Consider the following 16,074-nt stretch of genomic DNA (forward strand, 5'->3'; position numbering starts at 1 on the left):
CAGCGAGGCCCCTCAGATCAATAGAAGCTTTCAGAGTTCAGTTTTTTTTTTCCCTTCCAAATCATTTCCTGTTAGCACAATACCTGCTTTTTCTCTCTACATCATAGGAACTGAAAAGGTTACTTTTCAACTCCTTCACCCTGTCCACTAGCTTCCAACACACACATGTGGCACATTTTCTGGTTAAATTTTTATTATCTATGGATCCCAATTCTATGAGAAAGAATGATTGCAAAATATTGTTTGATCTAATTTTTTTTTTATTTGAACAAGCACATCAACTGCTTCTGCATTTTCCGACACATGGAAGGATGAGCTTTTAACAGACAACTGGATTAATAGTTAAGATTCAGCCTTGGTAAACAAATAAGCCCTAAATTCTGTTAAACAGTATTGATCTAAAGAATGAATTCTCACTGCTTCAAGTTTCCAGAGTTCCATTGCCAAAGCAGTTAATCGCGCTTAAAAATAGTCACACATGTTGAGGGATTTCTCATTTAGCCAGCACTAAATTTGACTACTGGGAATATTCAGAGAGGACTGTATGAGTTTTGTAAGAACCTCCAAAACATTCAACATTCACCAGTCACAACATCTATGGAACTCATTATCAAAGAGAGTCATATTCGACTTGAAACATTAACTCTGTTTCTCTCTCAGCAGATACTGCCAGACCTGCTAAGTTTTTCCAGCACTTTGTCTCTATTTCAGATTTCCAGCATCCAGGGTATTTTGCTTCTATCCATGTTTGATATTATTTTCTCAAACTCCATTTAGGATATTCCATTCTGATGAACGAGTCCTTGATCACACATAATAACCGACAATCACGGCAACATATAAGTCGATGCCTCAGAGCAATACCAAAAACACTGAAGTCAACTAACGCTTGAAAGCTGTAAAGGGCCAGAAAAAAAATAAATGTACGAGGCTTTTCTGGGCGTACTGTCTGAACTTCCACTTTCAGTCCCAGAAATTGGTGATGGTTTTGGTTCTAATTATGGCACTAGGAACAATTCCTGATTCAAATTTTCTGCTCAAGTGTCACAGTGCAGAATTGAAATTTCTCTCTTCAATTTGGTTGTGATTGATAGCAATTTAATTATGCAAAAGAATCTATGTTCATCAAGTCCCGAAGGTAGCTTGTGGTTCTGGTTTATTTTACTCTTTCATAACGAAGCTGGCCAAATGTACTCTTGGGTCTACAACTGGACATTAAAGGGAAAGGTATATAATAATTTGATCAAACACTCCACATAAACAATTTCTGTCGTGCTGGATATTCTTTGTGGACAGCAGTTTAGTATTGAACAGTGGGCTAATGAAACTCCATGCATAATTTCTGTGGTGTTTCATTGGATTAACTTTGATAATTACAGCATATTTACACAAACATTTACCTGCAAGAAATTATAAAAATTAGATGGAATCCATAATAGTGCAGATTGTACGAGCATTGTCTGCTGAAGGAGGTTTGATGAATGAAATAACATTTTCTTATTCCATGCTTTATATTTTTAAAAGTGATTCCCTACCACAAGTGATTTTGGATTAAGGAGGCCAGCCATCCAACTCATTTTGTCAATCCAAAATGTCATGTTATGGCAGGTGATATTTGCCAGGCTGATCAAATCCCAAAGGGAAACTTGTCTATGCTATCATAACAATTTTGCAATTTGTATTCATTGCAAGATTTGTGCACTGAAGTCAGAAGTAATGAGTCCACTACCACCTTTAGAGATTTTAAAAGATTAAATTAAAACATTTAACAAAAGAAAAGAAAACTTAAACACAGAAGACTATAGTTATGCAGTTACATTTAATTTTATAACAGTTCTCACAAGGTTGCTATTTAACTAGACTGACTAAACCATCCCTTCCAGGCAACAGTCCAAGTAGATTCTTATTCTATAAAACATCCAGCAATATTACCATAAATATCCACTGTTGTTGTAAGGGAGGGATTTCACAGCTTCTTTCTCGCTCTCACTCGACAATAGAACTCCAAAGGCTTTTAACAAAGCTTTGGTTACTGGAACAGCAAACTTCCCCAAGGTGGCTAGAGACTTTTCCCACAAGTCGGTTTCACACAGTGCACCTTTCATGATCTCACACGACCACCCCACACAGCTTTCCATCTCTCTAAATAAATTTCTTCCCTTTTGATCTGTAAATCCCATTGTTTCAGCCTTTCTTTACAAGTTACTTTTCCCAAAATATAAAAATCTTTCATGTTGTCATTACGGACAGCACTCAGGAAAAATAAACTTAATAACCCTTATTTACCTTGCCGGTAAGCATCTTATGTTCCTTTGAAAATCAAACAACCTCTCAACTTATCTAAAAATGCAAATTCCATTCACACTATTTTCGGAGACTTCACCCTAGCTTACCCACCTCCATTCCAAATGCCTGTTTTACACCTAACCCCTTTTGACAATTCAAACCACACACAGTCTCCATAAGCCTGCTTTAAAGTATCCCACAGTAATATTAGGAGGGGGTGGGGGGGGGGGGATGATCTTTCCTTTACAAGAACAATTTCAAGGTCTTTTTACTGTTGGGTTAAGTGATTCCAGTGTTTGTAGTTACGCTGCTTGGAGTCCAATCTGTATGTTGATCACTAGGAAGAAATCTTCCCATCAGTCCTAGATTTGCCTTTTACTAGTTTAAACCTATGATACCTGATAATATTCTTGCAGCCTGGATTTATTGGTTGGATGCAAGATTGGTAATAGGATCATCTCTTCAATATCTCTTTTCAAGGATGATTACTTCTTTCCGTCAGTTTCTCCTATCAATCTTATCTGAAACTTCAGACTGGAAATCAGTCTTAAGCCTCCTCTCTCCCATTAGAGCTGGACAAAATATGTGGAAGGTAAAGTCTGACCAGAGCACTGTATAGTTTGATCAAAGCTTCCTGGCTTCTCCACAATTTTGCTCTGTACTTTAAAATTATAATGGCCATGTTGATTACTGACCTATTGGGCATGTTGAGTGCCAATCCTACTGAGAAGCCACCAACTTGTTCGACTTTATCATTAGCTACTTCAACATCATGCATGGTGTACGTGTTGCCTATTTCATCTTCCAATGGTGTAGTGCTTTATATTTATTTGTTAAATTGTTCCAGTACAGCTACAACATTGACACCTACCCGGCAATGCGGAAAATTGCCTAGGTATGTCCTGTACACAAAAACAGGACAAAATCCAACCCGGCCATTAACACCCCATCAGTCTACTCTCGACCAACAGTAAAGTGATGGAAGGGGTCATCAACAGTGCTAACAAGTGGCACTTCCTTAGCAATAACCTGCTCACTGATGCTCAGATTAGGTTCTGCCAGGATCACCCAGTTCCTGACCTCATTACTGCCTTGGTTCAAATATGGGCAAAAGAGCTGAATGCAAGAGGGGAGGTGAGAGTAACTGCCTTTGACATTAAGGCAGCATTTGACTAAGTGGGGCATCAAGGGGCCCTAGCAAAACTGGAGTCCAGGGGGAAACTCTCCACTAGTTGGGGCCTTCCCAGGAAAAAGATGATGATTGTGGTTGTTCGAGGTCAATCATCTCAGTTCCAGGGCAACACTGCAGGAGTCCCTCAGGGTAGTGTCCTAGGCCCAGCCATCTTCAGCTGCCTCATCAATGCCCTTCCTTCCATCATAAGGTCAGAAGCAGGGATGTTCACTGATGATTGCACAACGTTCCGCATCAATCGTGACTCCTCAGATACTGAAGCAGTCCATGTCCAAATGCAGCAAGACCTGGACAATATCCAGACTTGGTTTGATGAGTGGCAAGTGACAAGTGACATTTGCATCACACAAGTGCCAGGCAATGATCACCTCCAAGAGAGAATTTAACCATCATCCTTTGACATTCAATGGCATTACCAATCACTGAATCCCCCCTTAACATCATCCAGGGGGTTACTACTGACAAGAAACTGAACTGGACTAGCCATATGGATATTGTGGCTACAATAGCAGGTCAGAGGCTAGGAATGGTCACTAAACTGCCCTATTTTTCATAATATTATTGTGAAGTATGCTTATAGTTGTGCACGAATATGTGGTTCTGTGGTTAGCTGATTTAATTGAATTAGAGTCAGATAGATTGAAATTATCAAAAGAGTTAGGTATAAAAAAGGGTATTTGAAGAACTGGAGTGAACTAGGGTAAAAGTCTCAGCAGATAGGGTGTGAATGAAATTTGCATTTTAAGATAAATGGGGAGTTGTTTGGTTTTCAAAGAAACATGATAAGTTTTAAAGCTGACAGGATAAGTAGGGCAAGGCTATTACGTTTATTTTTCTAAAAAGGAAGGCCATAATGGTAACATGAAAGGTTTTTATATTATGGGAAAAGTAAATTCCAAAGGCATGCAGGAACAATGGGATTTAAGAGATCTAAAAGATACACCGTGAGAAACAGACTTGGGGAAACGGTCTCTAGCGGTTTTTCATAAGTCTGCTGTTCCATTACCCAAAGTTGTGTTAAAAGCCTTTAGAATTTCACTGTCGAGTGGGTGCTTGCGGTAACCTTGTTGGATGCCTCCAAACTTAAAATCCTTCTAGGACTGTTGCCTTAAAGGGGGTGCAGTTGACAGTCAAGTTAATTAGAAATTTTGGGATTTGTTATAATATTAAGTAACAGTGTAAGCATTTTAATTCTTTTCTTTTGTTCATAAATGTTTTAATTTAATTTTTAAAATCTCTAAAAGGTGTTAGTGGACTCATTACTTCTGAATTCAGTGCACAACTCTTCTCGTAATAAATATAAATTGCAAAACCATTGTGATAGCGTGGCCAAGTTTCCCTTGTAGATCTGGTCAGCCTCGCAAATACCACCTGCCGTATCATAACAAAACCAGGGGCTCTTTGCAGGATTTTTGAAATTATTTGATTGGCTTGGAGTTGTGAATCTTAAGGCTACAAGTACGAGAAGGACATTGAACTCTGTTGAGGGATTTTAAACTGGTGAGACTGCAAATATGGCTTTAACCATTGCTAAAACTTTTCTGGGAGTAGAAGATATAACCATGATTGCCTTAGTTACTTTTTGTAAACCAGAGTTAACAGAATTGCTGGATACATCGCAGTTAGGATTAACCACAGGGGCAAAGAAAGCAGACATAATTGAAGTCATAGCACAGCATTTGAAATTGGAAGGCACACCTGGAACTAGTGAGTCACAGCTGGAGGTAGTGAGGCTTCAGTTAGAAATGAAGAAGCTTGAACTTGAACAAGCAATGGAAATGAAAAGAAATTGAATTAGAAGAAAAGGAGAAGGAAAGAGAACGATCGTTTCAAAAGGGAGCAAGCAGAAAGGCGGGGGAAAAGAAATTGGAATTGGAAAAGTTAGCAATGGAGGAAAGAGAAAATGAAAGGGAGAGAGAATATCAGCTTAGAAAGCTGGAAGTTAAAAAAAAAGAGATCTCAGATGTCGAGGGAGGTTCTGATGAGGAAACAAGCACTTTTAACTTAAAACCCAGTAGGGAGATGTTTAAATTTGTGCAGGCTTTTCTGAAGCTTGAGGAAAGGAATGTAGAGGTGTTCTTTATTTCATTTCAGAAGATAGCTAAGCAGATGAAATGGCCACAAGAAACCTGGACATTGCTTTTACAGTCTAGGTTGGTAGGTAAAGCTCATCAGGTATATGCATCGCTGTCAGACGGGATATCAGTGGATTGAGGCAGCAAAAAAAAGGCTTTTTTGAGTTCATATAGGAGTTGGTTCCTGGTCAGACTTGTATTGAGCTTGGGAGAGTAAAATAAAGTCATTTTGACCAGTGGATACAGGTATTAAAAGGTAGAGACAACATATGCAGCTCTTAGAGGAGTAATTCTTCTGGAAGAATTTAAAGACTCGATTCCTTCAGTAGTTAGAACTCATGTGGAGAAACAGAAGATAAAAAACAGCAAGGCAAGCAGCTGAGATAGCTGATGATTGAGTTAGTTCTTTGATTTAAAAGGGTTTAGATCTATGAAGGATAGAAAGGGAAGGTGACAGGAAGTTAGTCAGTCAAGGAAGAGAAGGAACAGTTGGAAATTTTCAGTAAGTTTCTCCTCAGACTAAAAAGGAAAGGTGCTAAAGGTAGAAGTGACTCAAAAACTTAGCTGTTCTCACTATAAGGTGGGGCACACGAAGTCAATGTGCTGGAGGTTACAGGGAAAACCTATTGCAGTAGTTGGAACATAGAAAAGTTCTGGAATTAAGAGTACTGTGGGTTCTGAGATTCAGAATTAGGAAAAGCCAGTGGTTTGTACATAGTTAAAGCAGGAAGAATCAGCGATAGGTAAAGAAGTGGGAATGTGATCACAATTTACCCAACAGTGCGCTGAAGGGCAGGTTACAGAAATGTTTAAAGATTTTCTGTGTGAAGGGAAAGTCTTTCCATGTGTACAGGGTGGCACAGCAATGATTAAAAATAAGGGGTTGCCCATTTAAAACAGGGATGAGGTGAAATTTTTTCCCTCAGAGGGTCGTAAGTCTTTGGAACTTTCTTTCTGAAAAGGTGGTGGAAGCAGAGTCTTTGAATATTTTTAAGGCAGAGGTGGATATATTCTTGGTCAGCAAGTGGGTGATAAGTTACAATGGGTAAGCAGGATGCAGATTTGAGGTTACTATCAGATCAGCCAGTGATCTTATTAAATGACAGAGCAGGTTCGAGGGGCCAAATGGCCTACTCCTGCTCCTTGTTTGTTATGTTTGAATGTTCATATTAAATTTTTAAGGGACACAGGGGCTAGTCAGTCCTTCATGTTACGGGGTAGTGCTGTTTGTTGTCCAGAGGGAGTATTGCAGGAAAGTGGTAATAAGTGGAATTCATGGAGATGCTAAATCTATCCCATCATGGAAGGTAAATTTAAAGAATCAGTTGAAAACAGGTGAAGTGATTGTTGTAGTAGTGGAAAAATTGCCCAATGCTGGGGTTCAATTTATCTTAGGTAATGATATAGCTGGGTCACAGATGTTGGTGATGCCTACTGTAGTTGAGCAGCCTGTGGCAATGCATTCAGAGAGATGTTGCAGTAAGAACATCCTGGATTGTATCCAGATTGTGTAGTTACAAGATCACAAACTCTCAGTTTGAAACAGGAAGAGGAGGAGTTTAAAAGACAGGGAAAAGATGTTGATATTCAATTAGCTGGATCTGTTCTTGAAAAGATTGTACAGGAAGAGAAGGTTGAAGAGAATGAAGTGTTTAGTTCAGTTAAGTTGGTGGACTTACAGCAGAAGGATCCACAAATAAAGTAGTTATATCAGACAGCTTATTCAGTAACAGAGGCAGAATGTATTCCAGAAGGTTATTACCTTAAAGGTAATGTGTTATTGGGGAAGTGGAGACTGTCTCATGTTTCAGCAGATGAAAAATGGGAGGTAGTACATCAAATACTTATACCATTTGGATACCGAAATGAGATATTGAGAGTAGCTCATGAAATTCCAATAGCAGGACATTTGAGAATTAGGAAAACCACTGGCAAAAATACAAAAACATTTTTATTGACCTGGATTGCATAAAGATGTAGTCAAATTCTGTAGAACGTGTCACGTCAGCTGACAGGAAAACCTCAAGCAGTAATTAAGCTTGCACCTTTAATTCCAATTCAAGCATTTGAGGAACCTTTTACCAGGGTCCTGACTGATTGTGTAGGGCTAAAAGTGGAAATCAGTACTTGTAGACACATCCATAATTGTCAACAAGGTTTCCGGAAGCGATAACTTTACAAAATATTACAGCAAAGAGAATTGTAGAGGAGTTGACCAAATTGTTTTTTATACAAGGTATGGGCTACCGAAAAAAATATAGTTGGATCAGGGTTCGAATTTCATGTCACAGCTGTTTAAGGAAGTAATGAGCAGCCTGGGGATAAAACAATTTAAATCATCAGCTTATCATCCTGAATCACAGGGTGCTTTAGAGAGATGGCATCAAACTTTAAAAACCATGATGAGAGCGTATAGTCAATACTACCCACAGGACCAGGATCAAGGGATTCCATTCTTGTTATTCGCTATTAGGGGTGTTCCTAATGAATCAACAGGATTTCGTCCTTTTGAATTACTCTATGATCATGAAGTAAGGGGACCACTTAAGTTGATTCAGGAAAAACTAGTGGGTCAAAATTCCGAAACTACTCTCCTCGATTATGTGACAAACTTCAGAAAAAGACTGAACAGGGTATGTGAGTTAGCTAAGGAACATTTAAAAGATATCACAGCAGGTGATAAAAGTGAAGGCAGATTAAGAGGGCCAAAGTTTGTATTTTTGTTGTTGGGGAAAAAAAGTGTCAGTTTTGTTACCAGTGTTAGGTGAACCATTAAAGGCAAGGTTTAGTGGACCTTACAGGTTTGAAAAGAAACCGAGTTAAGTAAATTATTAAATAAATATTCCACATAGAAGCAACATAGAATGTGTCATGTAAATGTGCTTAAAGAGTACTTGGACAGGGAAGACAGCCAAAAGGAGGTATTAGCGGTGATGGATAAGGGGAAAGGAGGTAGAAATGAAAAATTCTGAAATTGATTTTCCCCTAATCAAATTGGACTATGAAGGGGTACTTAAAAATTTAAATGTAATATTGAGTAACCTTTAAGACAAGCGTCAGAGCGATTTGGAAAAGCTATTGCAGTTACACAAAGCTATTTGTGGGAATAAGCTGTGGGAGGGTCCAAATTTAGCTACACATGGGCAGAATTTTACCCTAGGCATGCGGTCTTGGCGGGGGCGGTCGGGAAGCCGCCCATGATCTGCAGTGCTCTGCGATTTCACGCTGACGGCCCAATTAAGGCCCGCCCAATGTGAAAGGCCGCTGGGGAAATCTGCGAAAAGGGGCGGGCTGGGGCATGATGTCCACCGGGTCCAATGGCAACCCGGCCGCCAATTCAAAACTGGCCAAGGCAGCCCCTGTAAGGCTGACCACGGAAGAACATTGAAGTCTCCATGGATCCCGTTGCAGTTGGACACGGCAGGCGGGAGAGCAGGTCGGCGGGGCAGTCAGCCCCACATTTCTCAGATGAGTGCCTTGCAGCCTTCCTGGAGGAGGTTGCAGCCAGGAGGGAAACCCTTGTCCCCAGAGACGGGAGCAGGCGGCCCCCACATCTCACCAAAAATGCCTGGGAGAAGGTGGCATCTAGGGTCAGCAGCCACAACGTGGTGAGGTGCACAAGGGTGCAGTGCCTGAAGGGCTTCAATAATCTGCTATCAGGCAGGGCGAGTGCCATGTTGGCATGGGTCACTTTGCAGAACAGTTAAGAGCTGCCCATCACCCTGTGGACATCACAGGTGTTAAGAGTGTGAGTGGCCAATGTCAATGAGGCAGGAGCTGGCCAAGCGGGTGAGCCCTGGCTGCTTGGCCTGAGTGCCTTGTGCCTCCAGGGTCACGAATCGGCTGAGCCCTGCGATGGGTACCTCAAGTGAGGTTGGCCATGGTGCAATGGCACTATGGTACAGAGTGGACGAATCAATGCTCTTATCTCCTTTCAGGAGAAGGCATCCCACAACAATATTGTGGGGTCACAGACTGGCGGGAGACCCCCTCACCTCCTAATACTTACGCATTATGAGCGGGAGGCCCTGGAGCTGGAGAGGCACCATGTATCTCGGTCAAGTGGCCACAGTGAGGTTGGAGTGCCAGACAAAGATAAGAGTACAATACACTGAGGTGAGAATGTCAGCTATTGCAATCAATCATTCTAGTGTAGTCTCTACATTGTGAGCCTCGAACTTGGAGTCCCCATTGATAATTAAAAGAAGAGGACACCATGATGCATATCTATGTCTCACAAGAGTGCCTAGCATGCACACAGTGACAGTGTCATGATTTAAACTAATGACATGTCCTTCTTGTCCTTTTCAGGCTCACCAGCAGGCGGTCGCAATGAGGAGCCTGAAGGCCCGCCCCTGGCCCCAGAGGGCCACCATGCTGAGCGTGCACATATGTCACACCCTCTGTCAAGCAAGCACCAGCACAGGTACCAACACCTCGGTGGGCACAAGATCACCATCTAGTATCTCGGTGCACATTAGTGGGGGCATTTCACACTTGAGGTGCAGACAGAGGCAGAGTGTGCCCAGGGTGCCGGCAGTCGGAGAACTGCTGAGGACCAGAACAATGCTCAGTCGATAGTTGATGATGGAACTCTGGAGTCTTCCATTAGGCAGCAATGCTGGAAGTCCAGCGGGGTTTGCAGGAGGATCTGGCGAAAATACATGAGGGAATGCGTGTTATGGTGTCCATTGTGGAGGAGTCCCTGCAGAGCATGACCACTGCGTTGACCCTCATGGCCGAGCGCAATGTCTCCTCCATGGAGACAGTGGCGACTCTCATGGAGAGCCTGTTCCAGAGACTCAATCAGGGGTCCTTGAGGATGCACTCGGACCTGCAAGCCCACATACCAGCAATGACCTCAGCTGGTCAGCGTCAGTGTGAAAGGTAGGCATACCTCAGTATCCCAGGTAGGTGCCCGTCCATCAATGGTGATCAGGGAGGTCCAATGCGACCTCATTTTGGCGCACAAGCTGCCTGTCGTCTTTGTGGGCTGCTCTCATGGCGCTCAGGATGATGGCAGCAGCTCCTCCACCCCTCTGCCAGTGACCGTGGCATCTGATGAGGCTGCAACGACTGGGGAGCTGCTAGCCGTGGCACTCGCTGCTCCCTCCCAGGCAGGGCCAGCACAGGCTCCAAGGGCCAGGGGACAACCGCCAAGGTCATCAAGGCCAACAAGACAGCAGGGTCAGCAGGCTGCATCCAGTGCCAGTGAGGGGGGAGCACCTAGAGATAGCACCTGCAAATGTAAACGTAAAGCACCTTAAGCACAAGACGGACTTATCATGGGTGCTATTTTGTTTCCCCATTTTGCTTTAAATTTTTCCATGGCGTGATTAAAAACATCGGTTAATGTTCATTTCAGCTATGTTTCACATTCACAATTAAATGAGTTGTTGTTTTGTGCTACTGACCCGTATGCTTCATTTGTTCTGTAGGTGCAGGGAAGGCCATCATGTAATGGACGTGTGTCTCCTGAAATTTTATCGCAAAGGCACAGAGTGTATGTTGTTGGCCAAGTACTGGACCTGTCAGGGTTCAAGTATGAGAGCGTGCAGCCCTGGCATGTGGTGGTGGTTCTTATTTGGTAGGCTAGCTGAAGGAGCGTTGGATCAAAGTGTCCCAGGTGTCCCTGGACTTTACCCAGGTCAAAGTTCATACTGTGCTCGTCCTCACTACTGGACTCTTCATCTGTTGCCTGTGCAGCTGCGTCAAGATCTTCTTCCTCCAGTGGGTCGTCCCTTGCCAATGCCAGATGCTGGTTGCATGCTGCGCTCTGCACAGTGACACATGCTCCGGAGGGTACCGGAGTGCACCCCTGAACGGTCCAGGCATCGGAAGCATCTTGAGAAGACCTATGGTTCTCTCTACCACTGTCGTTGTGGAGGCATGGTTCTTGTTGTATCGTTGCTTGACCTCTGTTCTTGGGTGGCGGAGAGACGTCATGAGCCACCTTTTGAGGGGATAGCCCTCATCACCCAGCAGCCATCCATCCAGTCAGACTGGAGCACTGAAGAGCCTCGGCACCTGAGAGTGTCACAGGATACAAGCGTCATGGGAACTGCCAGGGTACCTTGCACAAACTTGCAGAATCTGCACCTTGTGATCACACACAATGCACGTTCATGGAGTGGAATCCCTTCCTGTTGACAAAGGCACCTGGCTCACCCACTGACACCTTGATGGCTACATGTGTGCAGTCAATTGCACCCCGGATGCAGGGGAACCCAGCAATCGCAAAGCCTCTGGCTCGCTCTGCCTGGCTGGCCTCGTCCGTGCGGTAGCGAATGAAAGTCAATGCATGCCTGAACAGAGCTTCTGTCACCAGTTTGACGCAATTGTGGTCAGCGGATTGCGAGACTCCACAAAGATCTCCCAACGAGCCCTGGAAGGAGCCAGAGGCATAGAAGTTGAGGGCCACTGTGACCTTCAGAGCCACTGGCATGGGGTGTCCATCCACACAGTTGGAGCTGATCTCAGGCCCATTCATCAGGCAAATGGAGGTCATTGTGTCCCTTGCGAGGTGGAGCCTCCTTTCGGCATTGCAGCTTGGACATTTTGAAGTAGCTGCATCGCCACCTGTAAACCCTGGCAGCAGGATAGTGGCATCTTCTGCGGCTCCTTCCACCTTCGACTTCTTGTTGGCCCTGCGCCCCTTGTGCCTGCGCCTCTCCTCCCACATGTTGCTCCCCTGGAAGCTGCATTGGGACACCTGGCCTCTTCTCCCTTCCGTCCCTCCCTTCCTCCTCAGAGGAGGTACCTCCAACAGAGGCCACAATCCCCATTATCAGGGTTATGGAAAGCTGTCTGATACCTGGAAGGGCCCACGCGATCTGAATCCTCCAGGGGCCTGGAAGACAACAATGAGTCCTGAAATGAAGCCTAGAAATGCTCAGAATGCAGCTCTGAAGCGAGATGAAACTGTCCATTTCACAGAAGCAACCAGCAGCAAGTTAGGTCCAAAACTCCACTACTCGCATTGACAATGCCACTGACCCTTCTTATCCTGCCCATGGATGAGCTTTTGCTTATTGTGGCCTGCCCGCCTGCTCGTTTTGTCTGTGCAACAGCCGAAAAAAATCACACGGGCTATGTGAAGTCGGAGACAATTGGTGTGTCAAGGGTCTTAACTGGCCTTTTAATTAATGTCAGGCACGTCTCCATCTCCATCACGCATCATCTTTCATTACTTCACGCTCGAGTGTGCGCCCACCTGCCGAGCGAAAAATTCTGCCCACGATGTGGATGTGGGTGATTCAGTTTCAATAACGCAACATCCTCAGATTAAATCCAATGAAATGATCTGATGTGCAGAAAGAAATCGAATTCATCCTTCAGAATGATATCATAGAACCTAGTTGTAGTAACTGGAGTTCACCTATTGTGATAGTACTAAAGTCGGATGGAACACAAAGACGGTGTGTGGACTATCAAAAAGTAAATGTAGTGACAAAAGCGGATTCCACAGTTGGAAGGTTGTATTGAGAAAGTGGGACAGACTTTATCACAAAGATTGACTGGCCAAGAGGATGTTGGCAAGTACCAGTGCAAAAGAGATATCGGCTTTTTTAATGTCAGATGGGCTATATCAGTTTAAAGTTATGCCATTTGGTATGAAGAACGCACCAGCAACATTTCAAAGAATGACAAACAAAGTAATTGCAGGGCTGAACAATTGTGCTGTCTATATTGGCGACTTGGTAGTTGTTTTCAGTCAAATGTGGGAAGAGCATACAAAACAAATTGAAAAACTGTTGTGATAGTGTGGCCAAGTTGCCCTTCTGGATTTGGTCAGCCTGGCAAATACCACCTGCCGTACCATAACAGAATCCTGCAGCGGGTAACTCACCTTCTGATCCCCCAAAGCCTGTCCACCATCCACAAAGCACAAGTCAGGATTGTGATGGAATACTCTCTACTTGCCTGGATGAGTGCAGCTCCAATAACACAAGAAACTTGACATCACCCAGGATAAAGTAGCCTGCTTGATTGGTACCCCATCCACAAACATTCACTCCCTCCACCACTGATGCACAGTAGAAGTATATGCCATCTAAAAGATGCACTGCAAGAACTCGCCAAGCCTCCTTAGACAGCACTTCCAAATCCACAACTGCTCCCATCTCGAAGGACAAGGGCAGCAGATGTGTGGGAACACCACCACCTGCAAGTTCCCCTCCAAGCCACACACCATCATGACTTGAAAATATATCACCATTCCTTCACTGTAGCTGGGTCAAAATCCTGGAACTCCCTCTCTAACAGCACCTTGGATGTACCTACACCACATGGACTACAGCGTTCAAGAAGGCAGCTCAACACCATCTTCTCAAGGGCCATTAGGGATGGGCACTAAATGCTGGCCTCATCAGCGATGTCCACATCCCATGAGTGAATAAAAAAAATTCCATGTGTCACTGTTCCAGTCTCTTACTCAAATCTTAATTTCTGAACTGCATCCTCCAATTTACCCGATATGATCTGCAAATTTGACTGACATAATTGTGCATTACTGAAACAGCTGAGTCCATTAAATATCAAAAAGAATGAATCCACCAACCTGGCTTGACAAACTCAAACCTAGCTTCTTTCTGCCTGATGGGGGAAAATGCACACACTTTACAGCTGCCAATATAATGAAGTGCATTAATTATACATAGATCTCTTTAAAGGTAGCTGAGATGGTATTGCATGCCCTCTAAAAACAAAAGGTCTGAAGAATGACCACTGTCAGTCTGCCAGGCTGCAGTTGCCAGCAACTCTGCATTGGTTAGGAATTAAATAGCATGAAATAGATGATTACCTGGAGGTCGAAAAACTTGCTATAACGTCTGTAGATGATACTTGACGTGTTATCTGACCAGTTCACTTGGATAACATAAACCTGTAAAAATAAAATATATTCTTAAAATAAGTGTATTTCTTTCCCCACACAGTTCTATAAAACAGCCTGGGAACACCTATTCACAGAACATTTTAATATAGAGCACACAGATTCAGTGTTCGAACTTTCTCATAAGTACATCCTGTCACCACGACCACCAACAATCTCTGCAGAATCAATTTCATTATTCCACCTAAATCAAAAGCAGACAACTAGAGATGCTGAAAATCTGAAACAGAAACAAAAATGCTGAAATTCCTCAGATAAGACAACCTCTATGAAGAGTTAATGTTTCAGGTGTAGTCTTTTCATTGGATTTTGAATGATCTGAGTGTTTCCAGCACTTTGTTTTTATTTCACTGTTCCATGCCAAGTTATCATGCAGATTTCTAGCTTTTTTTTTAATTTGCATGTGCAAACGTGTAATAAGACCAATATAAACTAGGAATGGATGCGTGCTAAGTATTTGTGAATGTTCAATAGGATTTTATTTTAATCTAAATTTTAAACTATTGCACTAGAGACAAATTGAGATTGAGACTACCCGTCATCAATTTAACATTTTCTGATAATCAGCACAGTAAGCAGGAGACCACATGGCTTTAAAAAGGCAAATAAAAGAAGGAAAATTAAGAAATTAACTTCTGTATGACTGAAAGTTTTCCAGTACAGGTAATGTAACGTTATAGTTTAACTCCAAAGATTAAAGGCAATCCTCAAAATGGATGAATTAGGGCAACTTAAGTTAACTTAATTAACAACTGGGTTAAAAACAACCATATAAAAGGATTCAGGAAAAAAGGGACTGATTCCAGGTTGCAGTTGGTAATTTGTAAAGCTATTTAAAGGCGATAAAGAGGAACCAAAACATGTTAGCAAGACAGGATAATTGCAATACAAAAGTGATTTTTTTTTTATTATTCGTTCATGGGATGTGGGCATCGCTGGCTAGGACAGCATTTATTACCCATCCCTAAGTGCCCTTGTTCAGAGGGCACTTAAGGATAAACCACACAGCTATGGGTCTGGAGTCACGTCAGCCAGACCAGGTAAGAACGGCAAATTTCCTTGCCTAAAAGGCATTAGTGAACCAGATGGGTTTTTACAACAATCAATGGTTTCATGGTCATCAGACTTTCAATTCCAGATTTTTTTAATTGAATTCAAATTTCACCATCTGCCATAGTGGGATTCGAACCTGGGTCCCCAGAGCATTAATTACTCTGGGTCTCAGTGACAATACCACTATACCACCCCTTGCAGCATATATCCCTTCCTCATAGCAGAGGATTTACCTATAGCAGATGGACTGCAGTGGTTCAAGGTGATGTCTCACCACCAGCATCAAGGGCAATTAGAGATGGGCAACAATTGCTGGACTAGCTAGCAACGCTCATATACCATGAAAACAATTTAAAAAGCTAGAGTGGAGTCAGAATTTTAATTTGTAGAAAAGTTCAAGATAAATAGTTTCAATTACTTCTAGAGTTATTCACCAACTTACCCAGTTTACACAAACAATCCAATCTCTTGCTAAATGTTTAAGTCAAAGCAACAATGGTAGTTGATATGCTAAAGGTTTTAAAACCAACAAATCCCAGAACAAGATCATATATTTCCTCAAGTACTGAGGAAGA

The 16,074-nt window shown here is 42.8% G+C and overlaps 1 protein-coding gene across 1 annotated transcript in view; it reads right to left on the reverse strand.

Moving 5' to 3' along the window:
* Positions 1-16,074, reverse strand: part of sh3pxd2aa (SH3 and PX domains 2Aa) — a 507,011-nt gene that overhangs the window by 431,051 nt on the left and 59,886 nt on the right. The window contains exon 2 of the mRNA XM_078564963.1: positions 14,357-14,437. Within this exon, the coding sequence (XP_078421089.1) occupies positions 14,357-14,437 (81 nt within the window). The remainder of the gene's footprint in view (positions 1-14,356; positions 14,438-16,074) is intronic.

The sequence above is a fragment of the Cetorhinus maximus genome, chromosome 20 (assembly GCF_964194155.1).
Source record: "Cetorhinus maximus chromosome 20, sCetMax3.hap1.1, whole genome shotgun sequence".
Lineage (NCBI taxonomy): Eukaryota > Metazoa > Chordata > Chondrichthyes > Lamniformes > Cetorhinidae > Cetorhinus > Cetorhinus maximus.